This window comes from Columba livia, chromosome 2 (assembly GCF_036013475.1).
Source record: "Columba livia isolate bColLiv1 breed racing homer chromosome 2, bColLiv1.pat.W.v2, whole genome shotgun sequence".
NCBI lineage: Eukaryota > Metazoa > Chordata > Aves > Columbiformes > Columbidae > Columba > Columba livia.
The window spans coordinates 57,614,567-57,639,428 of NC_088603.1; the positions used below are offsets into that span (position 1 = coordinate 57,614,567).

At 39.5% G+C, this 24,862-nt stretch overlaps 1 protein-coding gene across 9 annotated transcripts in view; it reads right to left on the minus strand.

Annotated features, from left to right (window-relative positions):
- TPK1 (thiamin pyrophosphokinase 1) overlaps positions 1-24,862 on the minus strand; it is a 309,285-nt gene that overhangs the window by 59,808 nt on the left and 224,615 nt on the right. For all 9 annotated transcript variants that reach the window (XR_010470211.1, XR_010470210.1, XM_065052108.1 and 6 more), the window contains one exon: positions 2,978-3,089. Coding sequence is in view for 7 of the 9 variants with exons in the window: in XM_065052108.1 (XP_064908180.1) it covers positions 2,978-3,089 (112 nt within the window). In the remaining 2 variants the exon portion in view is untranslated. The remainder of the gene's footprint in view (positions 1-2,977; positions 3,090-24,862) is intronic.

The window sequence follows — 24,862 nt, forward strand, 5'->3', positions numbered from 1 at the left end:
ACTTTTTAAAAACAAACTTGTTGGGTCACGTTCAATGGTGATCTCATCACTCTCTATAAGTACCTGAAGGGAAGTTATAGCCAGGTGGGGATTGGTCTCTTCTCCCAGGCAGTTAGCAGTAGGACAAGGGGGCATGGGCTTAAACTCTGCCAGGGGAGATTTAGGCTGGATATTAGAAAGAAATTCTTTACAGAGAGAGTGGTCAGGCATTGGAATGGCCTGCCCAGGGAGGTGGTGGACTCGCCGTCCCTGGAGGTTTTTAAACTGAGATTGGACATGGCACTTAGTGCCATGATCTAGTAAACGGACTAGAGTTGGGGGGAGTCCAAGGGTTGGACTCGATGATCTCTGAGGTCTTTTCCAACCCAGTCGATTCTGTGAGTCTGTGATTAATTCCATAACAAACTGGACAAAAAGGTCTTTCATGTCATGTTTGTCTTAAAAATTCAATTTTTTCATGATCTACAAATGAAAATGGATTTATAACCAAACAATTTTATTCACTGAGGTTTATGAAGGTGTGTACTCAGAGTGCCCTTAATGAATGAATAGAGAAAGCTCTCCCACTGCCATCCCTCAGGAGCAATGCTGACATCCACATCACACTCCCGTATCTTCTTATACCATTTTCTTCCCAGGTGAACCTTTGCTTCTCCATCACAATTTACAGGAGGACTAAAGTTTTTTAAAGTACTTGCAAAACTACAGGCAGCACAAAAGTCATGAGCACAAAGAAAGCTAATATCAAACTTAGGTTATCTGAATGTAAGGCTTATTTATTAGAGAAAACATCCAACCAACTCATAACTAACCACATGCTGGATTTGAGATATTGGTTTCCCTCTTGGGGGATGAAACTACTCTTTGAGTAGTTTTATCAGTATCTGAACAATAACCTGATTCAAAATCTGTATTTGGATGAGTAAAGGTTAGCTCTGATCACTTGGGCACAAGAGTAGTTTCAGGTTGTAACAATCCTGGTGTCTCAGATAGATGAAACATCTTAAAGGAAGACCAGATCATTTTTGGTTTTCATATATCTGAGATGATAACACAGAGAAATAAATTAAGGAACTGTGAGAAACATGAATACGGAGACTGAAAGTGCAGCCTGTAATGGGATGCAGTGTACACGTCACTAAGGAAAACACTGTTATGGTCTGAGGTTTACTCTTGGAAACAGAGAGCACAACAAGGACTGGGAGAAGCAGAGATGGTGGTCTCACATTAACATCAAACAAGTAGGAAACAGTCACTTAAATACTTTTTTCTTTTCCAGAAAAAGAAAAAAAAAGTGTAATAAAAATCCCCATAGGTCCATATCTAGCTATGCCTCTATGTAACCTGTAGAAGTTTATTACAGCACAACTAGAATGATAAACACGGAAAAAACTGATAAAGCAACCCAATCATAGACAGAAACTTATTATTTGTTACCACTGCACCTCCCAACGTGTTCCCCTCCAGCTGGCACAGCTAGACTAGCAACCCCTATGTCCTTTAGCTTCAGCAGATCAGGCAATCATAATTTCGTAGTAAAAGAGCCATGTCACTTGTGGGAGCAGACAATCTTTAAAATTACCATTTTTCACATGAACACTTTGTAAACCTGATGTATTCTGATGTATCTGAAAAATAACTTTTTAAACTAATAATCAAAACCACAAGAAAGGACTGCAACCTCACAGCGTCTGCAACATTTGATCCACACAGTAGCCTTTTGCAAAGTAACACAGGCTGCAGAGATGCTCCATTAATGTGAGGCTGGTTTGCAGTTCTTCCACCTCACTCTGGGGGGCAGAACGTTTACTGAGAAATGAGTAGTTCCTCAGTGCAAGAAGCCACAAAATTCACTATACAATAGGAGAGGAGCAGATGAAAATTCAGTACCTTACTTGTTAACTGTACTTATCAGTACAAATGAAAATATTTGACTCTTGTTCAAATCAAGAGAACATCCCTTATACAATACATTCAGCTCTTACAATCCAGTTTAAAAGGACAAAAACATCACTAGACCAACAGCTCTTCACTTGGCAAGCCTCTCACATCTTGAATTAAGGCCATATTTACACATTTTATCATTAATGAGCTACTAATGCCTACCACCTCCTTAATCACACATGCTCAAATCCTCAGTAGAACAAGGTGTTCTCTAGACATGCACACGTGCTGCTGGCTCGCACTGCGGGTCAGTGTCAGATTAATCACTAGCCACTGAAGGCACTGTACCACATATTGTGAGAACCACATGCCCTTTCTAGATGGGATGGTCCTTAAGTCTGGTCACGTAAATCAGACTACAAGATTAGAGCTTCTCAATTACTTCTTTGCTTCCCGTAAGTTTTAAAGGATCTTTATCTAAAATATTCCTTTGTTTTCATGAGTAAATACATCCTGAATGATTCAGTGTGGGAGGAGGGGCAAGAGGTTGAATTTCTTTTGGTCAAGAACCTCCTTTCTCTACAGATAAATATCCCTGTTCTAGATCAAATGCATCTTTTCCCACTTTAAAACAAGAAAATGAAAAAGATCTATTCATTTTGAGTTGACAAACAGAGAATATAAGCAAAGCAGTTCAGGATAAGTGAGGCAGCTTTAATAATCTGTGTCACATTATCATTTGTCTGTTGTAACTTTATGGCTTATAACCAGGAGTTTAGGCACTAGCAGCTTCCCCTCCCTGGAGGGCAATGTATCAAGATGGTAATGTATCATGACCTCAACAAACGTTTTATTTAAATAGCATAATGACTCCCAAATGGAAAACATGTTCCTGCCTGTGATATCTCAGGTTTAAATATATTTATCTTATTTTTTTTTTAAAAAAAAAGAAACCACAACCCTTAATTTCTAGAAAAAAGTGGCCTGGCAGGGCCACCTTCAAACACGTAAGACCCTTCAGCACTGGTGGAGCTGCTGTAAATGTCTGGTTAGGATAACATTAAACCCCCTGTCCTGGAGGCGTCTGACTTACCGAGGTTCCACCTGAGGCCTGTCGTGGTCACGCTCTCACAGGAGTTCCCGATGGGGATGAGGCCACACCAGGGGCCTTCCAGTCCCGTGTCCACGTGCAGCTTGTGCTTGCCCTGCAAGACAGAAGGGCCTCTGGAGTCAGTGCTCACCAGGGACACAAATTACATTTGTCAACACACCTTGCAAATAAAACAGAAAGTACTTAGATGGAGGCAGGTCCAGAATGTCCCCCAAAAGCTCAGGAATATTTGCCTGTAGGAATTCAGGTAATTGATGTCTACAGAGGGAGGAAAGACCTGTGCTCAGGTTCCAGACCTCAGGGCTTTCAAAAAGTTGGTTTCCGGCTTTTCTAAGCAGAATCTGACTTTTCTCATTCTTCCCTGCCATTTTTTGATGAGGCTCTTCTGTCAGAGCCAGCCTCTTTATTCCTGTCAAATGAAGGCATCCTGACCCATTCATTCACTTTTTTTCCTCATCTAAACAGCTGTGTTTCACTTCCTAAACAATGTTAGTCAAAGCACTGCTGAAGCTCCTTCATTATTTTGAAGACATCTGTAAAATTTAATGTAAAATTTCACTTCTCCAGGCATGTAGTCTTTCCAGAAGGAAGAATACGTGCAGAAAATTAACTAGGTGCTAGAGAAATTAATTTAAATATTTAGAGTAACATGCTTACACTAAGTAAGAACAACAAACTGAAATTAAAACACATTTTTTGTATATCTAAGATAAATTCATCTTGTAACTATTAATATCAAGTTCATGGGATGCAGGAGAAGCAGCAGAAATTAGTGATGATGGATTTGTGACCAAGCTCTTAATTAGTACGTATAGACCCTGTGTGAACATCTTGTGTACGAATGGTTGCAAGGAAGAGTAGATAGTGGAAATCTTTTACAGAACGAAAAAAGAAACAAAAGCTGAACATTGGAGTCCTGGCACAATTTGTGTTCTGAGAAAAGTGTTAATGAAAGCAAGTAAATAGCAAATGCAAAACAGTGACAACACTGGTGGAGAAATCATCCTCTGGTCTCTTCTACACAGGTAATTTATTATTTCAAACAAACACGGGCTTCATCTGGGCAAAGGTTAGGATACTTTAAAATAGAGACTTCTTTGAGGTTGTATTCTCTTGTGGATACACAGGCAAGCTAAACTCTTCAGCATCTCTTTTACATACAAATTCTTCACCACTATAAATAAAATCAGATATGCCTATTTATTAATATACCCAAATAAAAGAACCCTCTGAAATCCAATGAGTATTCGGAAAGTGATTGATTAAGTGAGAAACCAAGATCTTAAACCAAGAAAAAAGAACAGTTGAACCACAAAACTCAGGTCAATGTCCCAATCAGCAAAAATACTTTTTCACAAATTTTCTTTTGGGGAATGTATTGAAGCTTTTTTCTTATGTCCTGTCCTGTCCTCTCGTATGCTCATTCCAAATGCCTACGCAAATATAAAGTCACTAGTTAGAAAGTCAAAACTGGAGGCCAAGTATCTTATTGCTGAGATGTTGATGTCTGAGGTATTTGACAGCTTTCCCTGTTAATGCCAAACGCATTATGAAGAAACAACTTCGATACATGTCATGCTCCCAGTTAACAAATGAACCTTGGAAAAGCTGTCAATTAGAGAATATCAGATCACGTAGCTTAAGCCTATGTGATTGTTTGCAGAGCAACGAGAAAACCAATCCAATATCATCTATCTTAGGGTGTCCAGCTTCATGTGGTGATGAGCCGTGTGTTTCTATAATGGTTGTGAACGCTTGCCTGCCAAATTCAGAGGTGTAACAAATTCAGGTTTGATAAGCTTTTAGCTATGCAATATGCCATGCTACTTCTCTCTCACAGTACAGAGGGAGGAGGAAAGGGAGAGGACAGGTACAACTACAAGCTCTCTCATTATGATACTGCAGATATTGTCTATAATGAAGCTGATGATGGAGAGAAGGGGTGGGACTGTTCTCAGTGAATGTACATATTGCTGCTCAGAGCCACTTGAAGAGCAACCTCACTACATTTATCAATTTGTAAAGGAATATGAAAAAGAGAGGTAAAAGTAAGTGGCCCAACGGAGAACCTAATTAAGTCCTGTATTCTCAAAACCTGTGTCTACCCACTATTAGGTTTGCATTTCCTATTTCGCAACATTCTGGCCCAGCTTACCGATAGGGATTAAATTCAGTAAGACATTTTTGCAGAAGTCTGTCCTTCTGTTCTCATGAAATAAATCTTTAAAACAAAAGATGCCATCACCAGAGTTTCACCAACACCCAGGATTTTATCAGTAGTCTTTCAACATACCTGATGCTTCCCTAAAAATACCAATTCACACATCCCAGTGATTACGTAAGAATTTTGACTTTCTTCCCTAAAACAACATTTTCTTTCCCTTAGTTTATAAGAGAAATTTCAAACTAAGATCCCAGAGGGCCAAACCAAAGGCAGCAAGTAAACAGGAATTGAAATATCAAAATGCAAGTTTTTTTTTTTTACAAAAAAACCTCTCAACTGTTAAGTCAAATCATGGTTTAGGAATTGGTTCATGGATATTACACAAGAGAGTTTTAAAGACTTTTCTTTAAATAGATCAATACAGAGGTCTTGATATTACCGGGTATAGTGGGGATAGAAAACAGAAATTGCAAGGGGGACGACGGGGGCAGGCAAATAAAAACTCCTGCTTATTTTTGCCTAAAAAAGATTAAATAGCCAATGCATTTTTACAGTAAGTAAAAGCACTGCTAGACTGCCATGGAGGAAATTAAGTGCCCAAGTTTATTTTCAGGTTTTCCAGTAGAGATCTTTCAACCAAGCAAGATGGAACTGCTATTTGCAGGAAGGAGGGAAGATCAGAGCTTGTAATTTGCAAATATGGGTAATAATGTGTTCTATTTCACCCTCTGTCATTAAAGGAGCAATTATATACCGGCACTTAAAATATGAAGCTGTTTCCAGTTTCTGCAGAAGTCAAAGTTCCAAAACCAGGATTACAACGAAAACTAAGGTTTGACTAAATAAGTCCCTCCTTAAGTTTTTTGCCTCTGTAGAAGGTAACTGAAATATTTTCACATTTAACTTAAGAATCAAATATTACCATGTTTGAATGATACTGGTGATAAAATAATGGCAAATAATACAGCTGCATTGATTTTTATCTTATTAAGTCAGTTTTGAAAAACACTGATCAGTCTTCAGCATTGATTTTTTTTCTTCATTTTGTCTCTGATGCTGGGAAATAGGAACAATTTTTAAGTTCAGCAATAAGAAGAAAATGTCAAAAGATATTTTTAAGAACACTTCATCCATATAGGTTAAATTTTTCCTTTTGATTGTAAAGTCTTCCATTATAAGAAAGCATTTCAGCAGCACTGGTCAAATATATCCCCACTCCAACACTCGTTGCCAAGGCAAGACCTAAAGACGTAGTTTTTCTCTGTCACATCTCTTAACTCAAATGAACAGAAGTCTGATTGCCAGGAACTCATATACCTCACCCTGTCCAAGGCTGTAAGCCACCAAAAGCCTTAGTAAAAAAATTTCAAGCTGAAAAGCATATGAACAGTATCAAGATAAAGGCTGATAGTTTCTAACCATGCATGGATATCCCATAGGTACTTCATGAAAGTATAGAGAATTACTTCTCCAAGTGCTTTCCAGACCAACCTGAATAAACGTATTACAACAAATATATCTACTCTAAAATAGATATCAAGTGACAAAATGATATGTGAGAGAGAGAGAAAATGGGAACTGATCTTCAGCACTGCATTCTGGAACCTGGCAGACTGAAGCCAGATACAGAGGAGAGGCATGAAGCCAGTTAACAAGATGCTGGGGAAGAATAAAGAATTAAAATTAAGCTTTAAAAAACAAATGAAGAACGGTATAATAAATAGATCTTGGAAACTCCTGAAGAACTAGGACATGTAAATGGTAATAGGGATGGAAAAGGAACAAGTTAGAGGATTTGAGGACAGGGCAACCTTATACTAATTTTCAGGCTGCCCTGATAGTTTGACCAGTATAAATAAATCTGCTGAACAACTGAACTCATAGAAGTTGCTGATTTTCTGAATAGTACACTGTCACCTGTGCTTGCTGTGAGATTTGAGACTATAGAAAAAGAGGATTTATTGAGATCTGACCAACTGCTCTATGATACCTCCTCCACTAGTTAGATCTTGTTTTCCATAATCTTTTGATAAAATATATTTTTATATCAGCTTTATTTCAATGATTACTCTATAGATGGCAGCACACACTTGAAAACAACAACAACAGCAAAAAACTAAATACAGATGTCATAGTGTTACCCAGGGAAAAGGCAAAACCCACAATCTGTTTTAGTACATAAACATCTGGATGCAGAAAATGGTATGTTGATAAAAGACTTGGGAAATGGGTGGAAATCAATACGATCACCAAAGACTGCAATATAGAGAAGGAGGAAAGGAACAAGTATGAAACTAAGCTGAGAACATTTATGTTTAAAATCAAATATCATGATTGGTAACAAAGTAAAAGCAAAGTTCCAGAAATATTTCTACTAACCATTAGTTGTGTAAGAGCTTGACTTAACAATAAGAGAAGCTTTTAGGCTGAGATTCTGAGCATGGCAAATAGAGATGATTTTTCTAAAAGGATGTATTTAAGATGAGCTATTTTGTTACAGCTCTGAAGTATCAATTGTCTTTTCAAACAAATATACACAGTGCCAAGTTGCTATTACATGAATGCTATTCGGAGAACATTATTTGAGCCAACCAGGCTTTTTTTTTCTTTTGAAAATAAAAGTATCCACAGTTCCAGTGAAAACCCAGAAGTATAAAAGCTCTTGTAGATCATATCAATGACTGCTTACATATGTATGAAAGAAACAGTAAATTTATTGTACTTTAAACCAATATTAAAATATGTTGGACCCAATCCTGATGATCTTTACTCTGAAATGTTAGTAGTGCTCCTGTACTGAAATGGATAGAATAGTGCATCAGTTATTTGCAAGACAACACCCCACCAAGTCTATCCTTCAACAGGGACGCTTCATAAAACGATGACTTTACAGTGAATAAAACACCAGACAGTAGAAAAAAGTAAATTATAATAATTAATAGACCAAATTAATGAGCACATCTGCTTCAAACCAATTTATGACAAGGGTATAGAAAGAAATCCCTGTGGAGGTGAGTGCCACTAAAACAAAAAGATTTACTGTACCCCGAGGTTATACATTTAAGTGGTTGCTACTGTATATCTAATGTAGAAATTATCCACAAAGAGCAAATGACCCCAGAATTTCACACATTTGCACATGAAATTTTTCTGTAAGCCTAGTAAAACTCTCCTAAGAGTACACTTGTTGTATAATGTTGACAAGATGTTTTACTTCACACAGTAGGTGCATCCCTTTTTTGCCCATCACCTGTTGCAGCAGGAGCAAGTAAAACAATGCTCTGTCTTCTGCAGTCAAGCCTGTATGACTGACAAGAAAACAGCAAACATAGGTGCAAAAGATGTGAAGGTATATTTCTCTCTGGAGACCGCAAGCAGTTAAAACTGCCAGCAGCATAGACACTTAACATGAACACAAATGAAGTGATGAAAACACTTTATCAAGCAGACAGACATCTGGGAATACAAAAGTTACTTTAAAAGGGAGTTTGGGTGGTTTAATTTCCTTTCACAGACATATCTTAAAGATTGACAAATGCCATAAATACCAATTCTTGTTCTATTCTGAATCCTACCCTAAAGAAAACCTCACTCTGTTGAAACTTCCCACTCACAATCAGAATTCCACAACATCTACTTCAGTCTACCAGAATGCAAAATACACCACAAATGCAGTGTGAAACTACAGTAATCAAGAACTGGCTGGTCCTTCTCTAAATTCAAGCAAGCCCTACACTGGCCCAGTGTGACATTTTATCCTTGAGTTGCACATTTGATGCCCGATCCTCAGCAGGCCCATCATTATAGATTTAATTAACATTTTTAGTGATGCCTTAAAAAAATCAGAGCCATTTTCTTTATATCCATTTATGAGACCACAGAGTACAATAGATTGCAGATAAGAGTGAAAAGTAGACAAGCTGCTGAAGGTTTCCTATTGCTTGTATAATTACCATGCAACGTTGCAGTTAAATTGTCAACCTAGGATGGCCTTTACTAAGGGCACTAATATTCTATAATTCCTAAGTGGTGAAAATTATGGCATAATCTTTCTTACCATCCACTGGTTCATAATACATTTAGTGTCACTGCTCATTCTTTTCTGTGCATTTGTACAGGGGAAGAGTCCAGAAGATCTCTTCTACCTAGACTACATTCTCTTATTTTCCTTGGTATTAGAGAAGTGTGGAAGTTAATTTAAAAGACAGGATATTGTTCACCTAACTTGTGGCAAGAAACAATTTATTCTTCATGGCACTGAATTACTAGGTATTGCTGGAAGGCATCTTTATGCTATGTAAGAATACACAGAATTTTTGTGCAAAAATATAGTGCTAGGTTTTTGTTTTGTTTTGTTTTTTGAAAGTGCTTAGGCTCTGTTGCTATACAAGAAAAAAAAGTATGGTTACCAAGCCTAATGCATGACCATGTTTACTAATATATGCTACACAACAATACTTGATATATTTTTTTCTTGTCTAGGTTGTTCTGATCAGGTTGCTTTCTCTATGGATCTTGTTTTCTCTTCACTGTTACACTAATCTGTCTTTCCTTTCACACAGTTCTTCACAGCCCATCCTGTGATGGAGCCTATCTCATCTTATTTTGTGGTAAGCAATTAACAGATTATTTTTTCCTTCCATCAATTACTGACCATCTGAATCCTGGCTGGCTGTTGTAGCAGGTGCCTTTGTGACTTAACCTACAATTCAAATCTGTTTATCTGTTTTCAGAAGTCTTCACAAACAAACTGGTAAATCTCTGTAGCTCTCCTCCTCCAAAATCTCACTTGGAAATCTTCTCTACTACATAAGAAGAACAATCAATAGGCTGCTGGTCAACAACTTCGTATAATTTCTTGTACTCCTCAAATTACATCCATGCGATGCCCTTGCTTTCTAAGTGTAATATAATGCAGCAAATATTGGGCCCACAAATCCTCTTATACACCACCATTTTTTAGTAGAACTGGCTTCATATTTGGGATCTTCATGTTAGGATTTGGAGCTTCATAAAAGCCTGGCCTCTGTAATTTCCGCAGTGCAAACAAACTGATGGACAGAGTTCTTTGCATTGGGTAGGGGGGATCTCACAAGTGCTCTTTTCTTCCATTCATTTCTGACTGTTACTTTCACATACCTCTAGGTAAGAAAGAGAGAGGCTTGAAGTAGTGATAAATGAACTTGTGAGACAATTTTCAGCACCCCTTCTTGATCTCTGCTACCAGAAGGAATAATTTGCTATTATTATAAAGATATTCATTTGACCTAGGATAAGACACCATATCTATGTTCAGCAGACAGGAAAATAGTTTCTGCTTTATAACAGCAGGCTTTGAAGAAGTGTTATGCCCCCGATCTTGCGCTAGCAATGGCTGACTGCTTCTCTCCACATCCGTGAAATTCAAAGACCTGTTGCTCAGGTCAGGAAGAACAAATATAATTAAAGAAATTTGGCCATTCAAACAGATAGTTTTTTCTCCCTTTTTTTTTTCTTTTTTTTTTTTTTTTCCCCCACCTTCTCCCTGTTTTCTTTTATAGCTAAGTAATCAGTTGGAGATTACAGTCCACACAAAAATTATTTCCTTGGAGCATGTGGTGGGGAAACAGAATACTGTACTGCCCTGAACTCTGTTTTTCTCCTTTTCTGTTTTCCACACTTGCATAGGTGTGTGGAGTTCATTTGCAACAGCCTTTTTATAGCAGGTATAGCTTCAGTTCTCTTGCATTTCAGTGGGAATGGTGCCCATATCATCAGTGTCATCAGTGACTGATTTGGTCCTCAGAATACAGAGGAATATTCACAAGCACACTAAAATAATTCAAAGTAGGCCAACCTGAGTCCTAAATCTTTGACAATGATTTCTTACCATAAGCAAATACAGTCAGCCTGGCATCTTTTCTCACAAGACTTTGAAGGCTCTGAAAGCCAAAGGCATCTTTCCAGCACCCCATTTGTCATCACAGTCATAATTAGGGAGCATTCCAAAAGAATTATTCTGGTATATTTATAATATCAGCAAAAGGTAGAAGAAATTGTATTGTGTAGCAGACAATGAAAGAACAAAATCCCTGTGTGGCATCTACCTTCTGCCTTCGTTAAGACCTATGTGGAGGACCTCTGATATCCCCCAAATGAGCATTCAAAATTATGAACATGCTGATAACATACTCAGCCTTAGCACGACATGATGGAATTTAAAGTTTTTGTTGTAGTGAGAAAAAAAGGACAGCAGAGTCGCTACCTTGGATTTCAAGGCAGCAAGCATTAAGCTACTCAAGGAGCTACTTAGCAATGACCCCTGGGAATCTGCTTTTGAGGGCTCAGGGGACCATGAGTGGTCAGTCTTGAAGAACCACCTCTTAAAAACACAGGAGCAGGCAGTCCCATTGTGTCGGAGGTCAAGCAAACGGGGCAGAAGACCAGCTTCGCTGAATAGGGAACTCCTCTTGGAAGTCAGGAGGAAAAAGAAATTGTGTGATCTCTGGAAGTGAGGTCAGGCTTTGAAGGAAGGTTACAAAGATGTGGTTTGCATATGTAGGGAGAAGACACAAAGGGCCAAAGCTCATCTAGAGTTGGAACTGGGCAGTTCTTAGACACGAAAAAAGGCTTTTTAAAGTATGTTAACAGCAAGAGGGGGTCAGAGGAAAATATTGGAATAATACTTGTTGAAGATGGTCACCTGACAAACAGGGATGAAGAAAAGCAGTGGCATTAAATGCCTTTTTTGTCTCAGTCTTCAATAAAATTGACAGACCTTTGGTTGCCTGGTCCACTCTGTTGAAGGACCACGACTACACAAACAGTGATTTTCCATTTGTGGACACTGAAACTGTAAGGGACCAGCTGTATCAGTTGAATGTTCATAAACCCATTGGCCTAGACAGGATACATCCCAGAGTGCTAAAGGAGCTAGCAGACATTATGGCAGGACCCCTCTCAATCATCCACCAGTGGTCTTGGGAGCCTGGGGATGTGCCCGCTGACTACAAGTTAGCCAACACTATTCCAATTTATAAGAAAGGCTTGAGGGACACCCCAGGAAACTACAGACGAGTTGGTCTAACCGCAGCACCTGGAAGAATTACGGAGAAGACCACACCGGGTGCTACCGAAAGATTTTTAAAGGACAAGGCAATCCTCCCTACCTCCTCCTTTTCCTACCAGTACATGCTGAGGAAATCTCTGATAACAGCCCTAGAATAGCAGAAGGCATTGAATGCCATAACCATGTCCCAGTCTAGGCATTGGAACTGTCATGCTGTGGGAAGGAGGCACGTACCTTCTGATGGGGATGAGAGCTGTGTATTGTCTCGAGATCATTTCACCATCTGAACAAATTTGGAAAAAAGCAGATGTGAACTGCAGTTTTTGAAAGTCTTCTACGTTCATCCAGTTGAGCTGGGTTTCCACAGGATGGCAAACCCCCACATTTCTAACCCTAGAGAGGCTCAAGACACACAAGAATGCATTTGCCTGTATCATATCTATGGCTCGGTCATCCTGTGATCTACTCCATCTCAACATTTTGCTGCAAGCTCAGTGTGAAGAAACAGGCCCTTGAATGTGTCATTAATGTGCTTTGACTTTTGGTCATCCCTGAAGCGGTCAAGCAGCTGGACTAGATGGTCACTGTAGGTCCCTTTCAACTGAACTATTCGATCTGATGAAATAACCTTTCCATCTACTGTTTGGGAATAAGATAGAATTTGAATGCATGAAACAGGGGCACACCGTAGAACAAGTAATGCTATACCAAATACAGAGTAACATAATGCAAGAAGAAAACCTTGACATAAAAACTTAAAATAAGGGTCAACAGAATGACAGACTGCTGTAAAATCAACACACAGCTCACCTTGTCAAATGCAGAAAGGCTGGAAGAGGTAATACTGCCCATTTAAGCCCTTTGACTCATACATATTGCATTTTCTGTATATAAAATAATTCTGTCTGTTTCACACAATAGCAAGTTAGAGTCCATCTTTTGGAAAAGGAGCCAAACCCTCCTATAAAAAAGAAACTTGCTAGGTCAAATCTATTTGCAGCCTATATTAATAAGGTAGAATAATCACAGAATCACAGAATCACAGAATCACAGAATCGACTGGGTTGGAAGAGACCTCAGAGATCATCGAGTCCAACCCTTGGTCCAACTCTAGTCCGTTTACTAGATCATGGCACTAAGTGCCATGTCCAATCTCAGTTTAAAAACCTCCAGGGACGGCGAGTCCACTACCTCCCTGGACAGGCCATTCCAATGCCTGATCACTCTCTCTGTAAAGAATTTCTTCCTAATATCCAGCCTAAATTTCCCCTGGTAGAGTTTAAGCCCATGCCCCCTTGTCCTATTGCTAACTGCCTGGGAGAAGAGACCAATCCCCACCTGGCTATAACTTCCCTTCAGGTAGTTATAGAGAGTGATGAGGTCACCTCTAAGCCTCCTCTTCTCTAGACTAAACAACCCCAGCTCCCTCAGCCTCTCCTCATAGGTCTTATGTTCAAGTCCCTTCACCAGTCGTGTTGCTCTTCTCTGGACCCGCTCCAGCACTTCAATGTCTTTCCTGAACTGAGGGGCCCAGAACTGAACACAATACTCCAGGTGTGGCCTCACCAATGCAGAGTACAGGGGAAGGATCACTTCCCTTGTCCTGCTGACCACGCTGTTTTTGATACAGGACAGGATACCGTTGGCCTTCTTGGCCACCTGGGCACACTGTTGGCTCATGTTGAGCTTCCTGTCAATTAGCACCCCCAGGTCCCTTTCTGTCTGACTGCTCTCCAGCCACTCTGCGCCCAGCCTGTAGCGCTGCAGGGGGTTGTTGTGACCAAAGTGCAGCACCCGGCATTTGGCCTTATTGAACTTCATCCCATTGGAATCAGCCCATTTTTCCAGTCTATCCAGATCCCTCTGCAGAGCCCTCCTGCCTTCCAGCAGGTCGACACTCCCTCCCAACTTGGTGTCATCAGCAAATTTGCTGATGATGGTCTCAATCCCCTCGTCTAAATCATCAATAAAGATGTTAAACAGGACTGGACCCAACACTGACCCCTGGGGAACACCACTAGTGACTGGCCGCCAGCTAGATGCAGCCCCATTCACCAGCACTCTCTGGGCCCGGCCCTCCAGCCAGTTCTTAACCCAGCGTAGAGTACACTTGTCCAAGCCATGGGCTACCAGCTTTTGCAAGAGTATATTATGGGAGACAGTGTCAAAGGCCTTGCTGAAGTCCAGATAGACCACATCCACAGCTTTCCCCTCATCCACCAGGTGAGTCACCTGATCATAGAAGGAGATCAGGTTGGTCAGACAGGACCTGCCCCTCCTAAACCCATGCTGGCTGGGTCTGATCGCTTGTCCATCCTGAAGGTGCTGTGTGATTCCATTCAGGATGATCTGCTCCATAACCCTGCCAGGCACCGAGGTCAGGCTGACAGGCCTGTAGTTGCCAGGGTCAGCTCTGCAGCCCTTTTTGTGGACTGGGGTAACGTTGGCCAATTTCCAATCATATGGGACCTCCCCAGTGAGCCAGGACTGTTGGAAGATGATGGAGAGCGGCTTGGCAAGTTCTTCTGCTAGCTCCCTCATCACCCTAGGATGGATCCCATCTGGTCCCATAGACTTGTGAGGATCCAGATGGCTCAGTAAATCACCAACTATGTCCTCCTGGAATACAAGGGGCCTATTTGGCTTCCTATCTCTGCCAACCACCTCCAGAGATGAGTTGTCCTGAGGGCCACCTGTATTACTGGTAAAAACTGAGGCAAAGTAGGTATTAAGTACCTCAGCTTTCTCCTCATCTTTGTTAACTATATTTCCTTCATAGTCCAACAGAGAATGGAGGTTTTCCTTGCCCCTCCTTTTGTTATTAACATATTTGAAGAAGGACTTTTTATTATCCCTGACAGAATTGGCCAAGTTAACTTCAAATTGCACTTTTGTTTCCCTGATCTTTTTTCTGCATGATCTAGCTATTTCCATAAATTCTTCATAAGTAGCCAGCCCTTTTTTCCACAGTCGGTAAAGTCTCTTTTTATTTCTGATTTCATTCAAAATCTCCCTGTTTAGCCAAGCCGGTTGTCTTCCCCGCCGGCTAGCCTTTCGGCACACTGGTATAGCCTGTTCCTGTGCACTCAAAACCACCTGCTTGAAGAATGTCCAACCCTCCTGGGCCCCCTTGTTTTTAAGCATTGTTTCCCAGGGTATGCTCTGAACTAGACTTCTGAATAGGCAAAAATCTGCCCTCCGGAAGTCCAGCGTAGAGGTTTTGTTAATGGTTCTCCCTGCATCTCTGAGTAAATTAGGTTCTTCCATCACAAAAGTATCAAAAAGAAAACATAAAGACAATCTAGGAAAAAAAATATGGTCAAATCCTTGAAAAAACCAAACAATTAATTTCAAGGTACTTAAAGTACTAATAAACTTCAGGAGAACTACAAATTGATGTCTCTCATTAAGTAATACATAATCAAGAATCATTTGTGGAATTTAGGTGCATTACTCTTGAATACTAGTTTTCCTTTCTTCCTAATATTCTCTAGCTACATCTCCCTCTTGGAAAGCATTCACATGATTTCATTGCTGCTTCTGCTCAATGAAGGAAAATGCCTGTGGGCTAGTATACTAGGAGAGAATTGCATTAAAGCTTTCCAAAGTTCCTGAATAAAACCCCTGCTACTTGCCTAAAAACATTAGCAGCAACAAGGCCATAGAATTTTGCAGAATGAGAGAACTTTCCGCTAATAAAAAATACACTGTCTTCTAACAAATCCTAAAGGCCTACACATGGTACAAAAAGGAATCTGGAGGTGCATTTTTGTCTGTTTTTAAAAGAACTACCTAGAGTCTCTGGAACTTGGGAGCGGGGGGGAAGGTGGTGGTCAAATTTCTGGCAGTGGACACAGTATCCTCTGAAAATGAGGTTTCTCTGTTTCCTAGTGTTGATTTTGGATCCTCAAATACTATACACTCACCTCCTCCATTTACATTGTAAATGTTGATAAATCAAATGCAATGCAAACAGGTATGTTCATTTTCTCAGCTTTACTCTATGCTTACGAACACTTTAGCCAAATTTCACAGGACCATATGTAGATTGAGAATAATTTACGTGAACGGTCATCTTCATTGTATAAAAACAATGCCGGGGCATCTGTGAATGTATTTGTCTGTCCTTTTGTCAATATATCCATTTACTTTAGGGGAAAAAAGTTCGACCTTCAATGGTAAGACAGTCTTCTTACACTTAATGACAATTTTTCCTCTCTCTAAAAGATATGCACGTGCATGCCCTCCCCACCTCTCAAAAATGAGCCATGGAGTTCACTTATTTTCATCACTCCTTAGGAAGCTGGAGTGGTCCAGTTTTCTAATACCAAAGCCATGTATTTGTAGCTGCAGGTGTTGCAGACATCCGCTTCTGCAGCTGTTGGCTGGGGCCTGCCTCTGTTTCCCCTTGGCCAGCACCTTTGAGTGCCTTGTCTGTCCCCCCACAGCCAGCAGCAGCATTCTCCCCAGTGCTCCTCTCTCCCCGGGCAGCTTCCCTGTGGAGGTGGCAGTGAATGTACAGAACACAGACCTCCTGGCAGGTGAAGTATGCCTTTGTGGTTCTATCCACTCCTCCACCCTCTGCAACCCATCTGGAAACTCTGAAACATGAAATACAAGAGGGCACAGAACAGGAGCAGACTTTCTGTTCAGCACTGAAATGGCACACTAAAGGCTTTGATAGGAAACTCTTCCCTACCTACATCACAGAAGAGTTTGGGTTGGAAGGGACCCTTAAAGATCATCTAGTTGCTACCTCTGTGCAGAGACATCTTTCACTAGACCAGGCTGCTCAAAGCCCCATCCAACCTGGCCTTGAACACTTACAGAGACGGGGCATCTACTTCTCTGGGCAACCTATTCCAGCGTTTCACCACCCTCATTGTAAAAAATTCCTTATCTCCAATCTAAATCTACCCCTTTCCAGTTTCAAACTATTACCTTTTGTACCGTCTTGGTAAAAAATTCTCTCTTCATCTTTCTTACAAAACCCCTTATATATCACAAATGCTGCAACAAAGTCTCACTGTAGCCTTCTCTAGACTAAACAACACCAACCCTCTCAGCCTTTCTTCAAGGGAGAGGTATCCAGAACACCATTTAGCTCAAAATGATCAGAAAATGAGGAAAAAAGTTTTGAAGCATACCTTTTCTCCCCAAAACACTTGATTCCCCCTTTTTTTTAATTAATGGAGAACTAAATCAAAGCTGATCTTGTAAAGACTGCATAAAGCAACAGCACTGAGAAAAAGCAGAAAAAGGTTAATTATTCTTAAGTTTTCACTCACTTATTATTTTAGAAGACAAAGTTTAGAACTATCTGCAATGTATAGCAACCTTGACTTGATCCTAAGTTCCAACACAGGCATCTCCGAAAAGAAAAAAAAAACATAATTTCAACACGTTACCTGAGATTTTTAAACAGGCAGCAATAAATATCCTTGGCTCAAAATAACCAGGCCATGTGCAGACACCCAATTAGACACAGAAGATTTGCAGACGGACCCTTTCCAGAATCAGGGCAAACAGAGATTACTACTCCACAGTGTTTCTTGCAAATGAGAAGCTCAGGGTACAATGCTTTTTTGCAAGATTTTTCTGATAATGGGTCTCAGTCACTTCCCTCATCTCCAACAGCTCAGTTCTACTCAGCTAAGACTTACAAATTTGCTTCTTAACAACCACGACTTGAGACAAACTGTATAGAAGCCTACAATGGTTCACTGGAAGGACAGAGTCATTTCAACCTCCAGATAAAAAACCAACCACTTTCATGGTTGTTTTTTTAGGGAAGTTTTTGGAAAAGCTTCAGACTGTTTCCTGACAGACTACCGGAGCACAAGACGTTCCTGTACAGGTTCACAGGCGGCTGCTGGCTGTGTTACACTGCTGTGATAGTCGGGGACATGGAACCACCACTGAGGAAGCCTTTGCACTGCAGTGCCCCACAAGAGCTTCAACAGCTCCTGTCGCTGGCTGGACTCTGACTCCACACAAACAGAGAGCAACAAAGCACTTTCTCATTTAAACCACAAATTAAAACCTGACGACAGAGATATATGAAAGGAACCAACATGTGACAGGGAGCTGACAATCACTGTAGCAGTTTACAGCCTTTCAGAAGATGTCTCTCCAAACAGTTGTTAATAGCCAACAATCCCCATGTGGCCCTTTTAGGAGGGCTGAACATAGAATTAGCCACAAGAGTTCTGGTCACAGGGCCAAGCAGGGTGGCAGGATGAAACCAGACAAACAGCTCAGTGTATTAACAGAATCTCAGGAGACAAATAATCCATTTCTTCTGGGGTTTTTTGGAGCTTTTTAGAAAGAAAGCAAATGGAAGGTGCATACAGAGTTTCAGACTTCGGTCAAGAGTTTGTTGGTTAGTCAACATGGCCAAGAAATATCAAGCACATCAGATTTTAAAAATGCCCTCAAGAGAAAGAGAGAAACATATGCTGTTTTAAAACATAATTCACCTTGACTACTGGGGAAAATAGTATGTTTTTGTTATCAGACAATAAAAGCAGGCACTCCAGATTTCTTTTGGAAGGAAATAGAAGACCACTCTCTAGTCTGGTGTCATTCTAATGAAACATTTGTCCACAATAATTACATTTCTAGGTTTTATTTATTTTAAATAGTCACAACATTCTCGTTAGCTACTTGAGAAGTACTTGCCTAGATAATTGGTGCATATATAGAGAGGCTGAAATGTAACAGAGGTTTTATATGGTCACTTACGAAAAGAATATTTTCCATAAATAAGGTGAGTTCATTTGGTCATGCCTTAGCATTGATAACACACAAAAAATCGGCTAATAAGTTATTTCGTTCAGCTAATGCAACAGATTTCTATATATTTTACAGGATATTACTAATCTAAATTACACCTTCTAAATTAAGCTCAAATATTAAAAGTATCTTCCTAAGACCCCCAAATTGTTTCATTTCAACTAGTTAACACAAGAGCTTAATGTCTCTGCCTGTGTCTGGACAATAAAATACTTTGTACTTGTCTTAGCTCCTGGATAGAATGTGGTTTGGAAAATTATTTGTGACTATGTTCAAATATGAACAACTTGTACATAATGTACTGAGCATTCTTGGTCTCCGCCTCCTCTTTAGACCAAAGGATCGTAACTTGTTTTTTTGAGTTACAAGGAAAATAAAATTCAGGTCTGCCTTCTAAATTTGTACAGCCTGGTTTTCTCCATTTCTCCTTCTCTCCTTTACTTTTTTTAAGATAGTTTCAGGACAGCACCATATCAGCCTCAAGGACCAATAAATTCTTGAGATGTAATATTTTCTTGAAGCTAACAGAAAATGCTCTTCTGACCAAAGTGAGCCATCGCTGTTCTATCACTAGTGGCTGGTGAGGAAACCATTTCATCTGTTGATTTGCTCTCAGCCACCAGATTGGGATTCCCTACAGGTTCTGAGAATCCCAAAAAGGTGTCAAAAATCATTGGGTTTTCATTTTCTGTCACTCAAATCCTTCTTGTCTGTTGGTAAAGACACTATAAAAGCCAATCAAAATAGATGTTCAATTGCATCGGCAATTCCTGTTGCCATATCTGGGCCTTCTATATCATGCTAAAATTTAAGTAAAATCCACAAATCAATTTAGATAAATTATCTTTCGGTGGTCAAACTGGAGATGCAGTAGTTTCCCCTACCTGCTTCACATCGTTCTATCTGGAAGCTTGCACTTACATTTCCATCAGAAACAAAATAGAATGAAGAATTCAGATGTCTAAAATGCTTCTCATTGCAAATGCAAGCATTTGAGTGTGTTGAGACTAGAGAATCAAAGCAAAGTTTTATTGGGCCATCAAAAGCTTTGGGGCAGTAGAACTTTTATCAAACTGGAGTTAAACTGCTGGCAAACAAAAATGAAGAAGTTTTTGAGCATTTAAATAAGAGTGAGAAGGAAAGCTGACAGGTGTTAAGGAGCACTCAGGTCAGACAAAGACATCTGCCAGGGGCATGAGCAACATAAAGGTAACTTTGAATCCGGCAGTGGAGGACAAGACAAAAAAATTAGACTTGAAATGAAGGAGGTTCAAGCTGAAATCACAGAAGTAATTTCCATAGAAGAAAAAAAATCCACCCAGGGGTGATGGATTTAAATAAAAGTATGCCTATATATAAAATGAGGGAAAACTTATAGGGCTCAAAAGCTGTAAAATAGATACATACATACTAGTAGGCTTTTACTATTGTCAGTTCATATTGTTTTTACATTAACATTTTATTTCTGATCAGGGAGGGCTTTTTTTTTTTTTTTAAACCACCATGGACCACCTGCACATACTGTGCTTTGATTCACAGTGAGCTCAAGCACGCATAGCAAATACCTTCTGTACAAAGCTAAACTGGAAGATGCTCTTCAGAGGAGCACCTAAAGCACTGCACCCACTAATGGGCGTTCACACAATCACAGACCCAGAGTAGGGTCAGTTTGAAATAAAACATCCTGAAATGTGTGCAGCATGGACATCAGCCACCGTGAACTGCTTAAGTCCTAAGAGCCTCTTCCTACTGGTCTGCACTGCTTGTTAATGTAGACACTGAATCTGGAGATTAAGACAGTCTAAGAGGAATATTATAATAGTAAGAGGCCAACATCCTCTGCCGCCACAGAAAGTGGCAAATGATAACTTTCAGCAAGATTTAGGAAGGCAAGTTCCTCATGTCTTGAAACGATCTATGTGATGTCCTTTGCAACAATTTGTAAATGCTGCACACTGGCATGATACAGCCTATGAATACTGTGTGTTTTCTCAGTACATTTTGGGTTTAACCTTATCTAGCAATCTAAACCATGACAGCTGCTTGCTCACTCCGCTCCCCACCACCACCAAATAGGGGAGAGAATTGAGAGAAACTCTTGGATTGAGAGAAACACAGTTTAACAAAACAAGACAATGCCACTAATATACCACTACTGCTTATAATATTTTTAAATGGAAATAAATATAAAATAAAAGATACTCAGTACAATTCCTTACAAACTCCATCTGCACTGAGCAGTCAGTTCTGGGAAGACAGAGAGCACCCTGGTCCTGAACATCTGATCGCAGGGGAAGAGGGAAAAAGGCAGAAAGGCCCAGAGGCATCTGCAAAACAGCAGGACGGCAAAAGGCCAAACTAAAATACCACCCCAATGGAACTCCACTGAAATGCAGCACAACCGGATCGGGTCTCCGTCACCATAGTTGGAAACCCCAACTTTCCTTAAATGTGAAGCATGATGTTAGTGGCATGGAATTGGTCAGTCTGGATGTCACTCAAGGTCTGTCCCATCCATGCCCCCCTTCCCAGCTGCCTTGCACCTGTGGACAGAGAGCTCAAGAAAGACCTTGGCTCCCAGAAAACAACAAAGATAACAATAAGCTCTTATTGTCTCTTTGTTCCACCTCAAAGACAATGGCAAGTTCCTTGAAGAAAAACATTAATTAGTTCTGTCCCGAGATGTTATCTCCTTGTTCTCAACCTAAATCCAAGCAATGATGATGTGAGCTATGAAGAAGAAAGGTTTCTAACTGCGTGAAGAAAATTAACTCGGTTTCAATCAAAGCAACACAGCGGGGCATGGCTACTAGGACATATTGCAAAAAATAACCATTATAGGCATACCTACAAGTGTGTATATAGATTTAAATAATAGAAGTATTATTGTTTTACACTGTACCACACTTCAGCTTAACTAAGGAGCTAAAAAAGAATCAGATCAAAGAATAAATAAACAGCTTCTTGTTTACTAAACCTCACCCCTTCCTTTTCCTCCTGAATTATAATCATATATGTTTCTCCATTTCAAACCAGAGTATACATGGTATTGACTTGCATTGTTCTAGAAAGAAATGCATTTTTCTCTTAGGAAATAGTTACACCCATGTGTAAGGGAAAACAAATTCAGATACAGAACAATCAGAAAGTTCAGACCCAATCTTAAATTCAAGCTTTCTCCAAACAGTGCTAAGATACAAAGTTTTGGTTTTCTACTACTGCATATTACACCCCACAGAAACGTGCTCTCAGACCAAAACAGGAGAAATACCTATGGAAGATATATACATCTATTTTAGTTTTAGAGTAAACTAATTTAACAGAAACAGTGTGGGAAAAGAACAGTGTTCCAGATTCTTATGCACAAAAATAAAACATACATCTCTGTCTTATTGATTCTATAAAGCCTCTCTGCCTATCTGCTGGATGTTTGAATATTCCTTTCATTTTTTAAAGAGCTGCAGCTGCTGAAACAAGACCTGTATTACACAGACTGCCCTGCAATTTCCTGAGATGCTGGATTGTCTTCAGTTTAGATGTCACTCATAAAAGGCAGCTCTACCTTTGAGGGTACACCGGCCTCTGGGAATTCCAGCTATAAATTTAGTGGCAGTTATATTCAGCAAAGAGGTTCATCTTCCATACGTCTTTTCTTAATGTCAACATTACTAGCTGCTTCATTGCTTATGTCCTTTTTCTTTTCCACCTGCTGTCTTTGCAGCTATCAACTGTGTAATCCTTAAATTTTGTTTCACAAGATGTAATCGGTAGGCCGTTTTCATCAAAGCAGCTAGTGATTTCTCAAAGAATTTTAAAAACTTCATAGATTTTTCACTTTTTTAACCTGGAAAACAAAGAAAGAGCAAGACCTAGCAAAGCTTAAACTGAGTTATTACCCCTAACCTGGAGTTACCGCAGCTACATCTGAAAGAAATGTGGCAGTAGTCAAAGTTTCACGCTCAAAGGAGTAAGTTTGCTTTCAGGATATTGCATCTTAAACTACTAATGGGTAAAGTTAAAAACAGTATTGTGTCTCCTGATGTCTGCAGCTGAGGTAGCCTTAAATCCAGTCTAAGTTTGGAGGTTTTGTGTTAAATACCAAGCACTTTGGAGCACAGCTATGATGCCTACTCTTTTTTTTGAACTTGCATACTTTGTGTCAGTAGACATAATATGTATAGGTAAGATTTTAATATTTTCAGACTTCATATATCTCATTTGCATGTTCAATGAAATGTCTAAGCAGTCAAAACTTACGTTTGTTTTTAAAATCAAAAGAATCAGAAAGAGCTACAAGTAAACATTTGCCTGTCATACATTCTTATGAGCTATTCCAACTATCACTGAAAGGAATGCAAGCCTAGAACGCAGTGTATATATAAAACCTCTGCACAAGCAGTTATGTGTTTTCTACTGGAAAGTTTGGGTACACAATCATGCACTACACACATCTTTTGCCTCTGCCCAAAATCGGAAAGGTTTCGTGAATAATTACCCTCTTTCCCCATTTTCCAAATTCAGAGGTAAATACATGTAGTGCAATGTATTACTTGCAAATATACTGCATTTTTGCTTCACAGTGTATGCAGGTATGCCTATGTTACCACACATTATGTTTATTAGCATAAATATCTATAACCTATTGAATTAAGTTGTTTTTTTTTTTTTTTTAAATAGGATTCTACAGTTCCATTCAACATTCCACTCTGTAAGCTGGGTGCAGTTAAACCTGGGAAGGACAATGTCTCTAAACGCAAAGGTGAACTTTTCTAGTGCATTTCCTCACCATGGAATCAGAGATTGTGTTTTTGCCTGTTACCAGAAAAGGAAACATCATAGATGGTACGCTATATACACATACTTTTTTTTTTTTTTTTTTAATTGCAAATACTGCTAACTTGCAATTTTAAACATTTAAAGATATCTCAAATGTGACTGCAGATTCTTATGGAATGTACAGCCCTTAAGCCTCTACCTGTATGACACAGATCCCCACACAGGTATGTTGTTTATAATCCCATTCACACCACACACATTTTTAAATATTCCTATGATGAAAATGAAAAAATCCTTGCTTAGAAAGATAAATTCTAATGTGTTCTAAGTTAAAGATAAATTGCTATACTGTGTAAGAAAAGGCAATTCTGGTTACATCTTGAACTGGTTCACCATATATTGAAGTTTAATCTGAACACAGATGTGGGCTGTACAGTAAACACAGGATATATACCAGGGATATGTAATGTGAAGTACAGGAGGATAATACAGTTCCTAAATCAGGCCAATAACTGATCACACCTACACAACTGAGAGATTAAAAACTACTTGCTGTAACAACCTATTTGTTTGGTAAAAGAGAAATAACGGTTCATTTCTTTTGCTTCCATAACAAAAGCTTCTGATTTTTGTTAAAAACAAAAAAAACTGAGTGACTGTAAGACTGAGGGGCTGAACAGCAGCCAAAGGTAGAGTTCACTATGGGGATTTATTAAAGAAAAGCATGCCCAAAATTTTCAAGTACTTTCAGCTTCATAGGTAAACAGAATCTTCATTTTCCATCTCAACAATTTCTTCTTCACTGCTGCCTTCATCACGCAAAAATATCTCAAGACGTTTCCAAAAATGTATAATCTCTTAACACTGCCATCTGCAGAGCCAGAACGAAATGAACAAAACCGTTCTGACCTAGTGAATGAAAGATCCTATGTTTCACTGATTACACTGTACGCAGTAAATGCCCATTAACAAGTCAGCTGATAATGTTTAATTTTCAACATCTCCCCCAAAAAGTCATTAATGACTTCTGCGAATTACGGCATGCAGTCAGCCTCAGTTTGCGTGAACAGTACTGCACGTAATT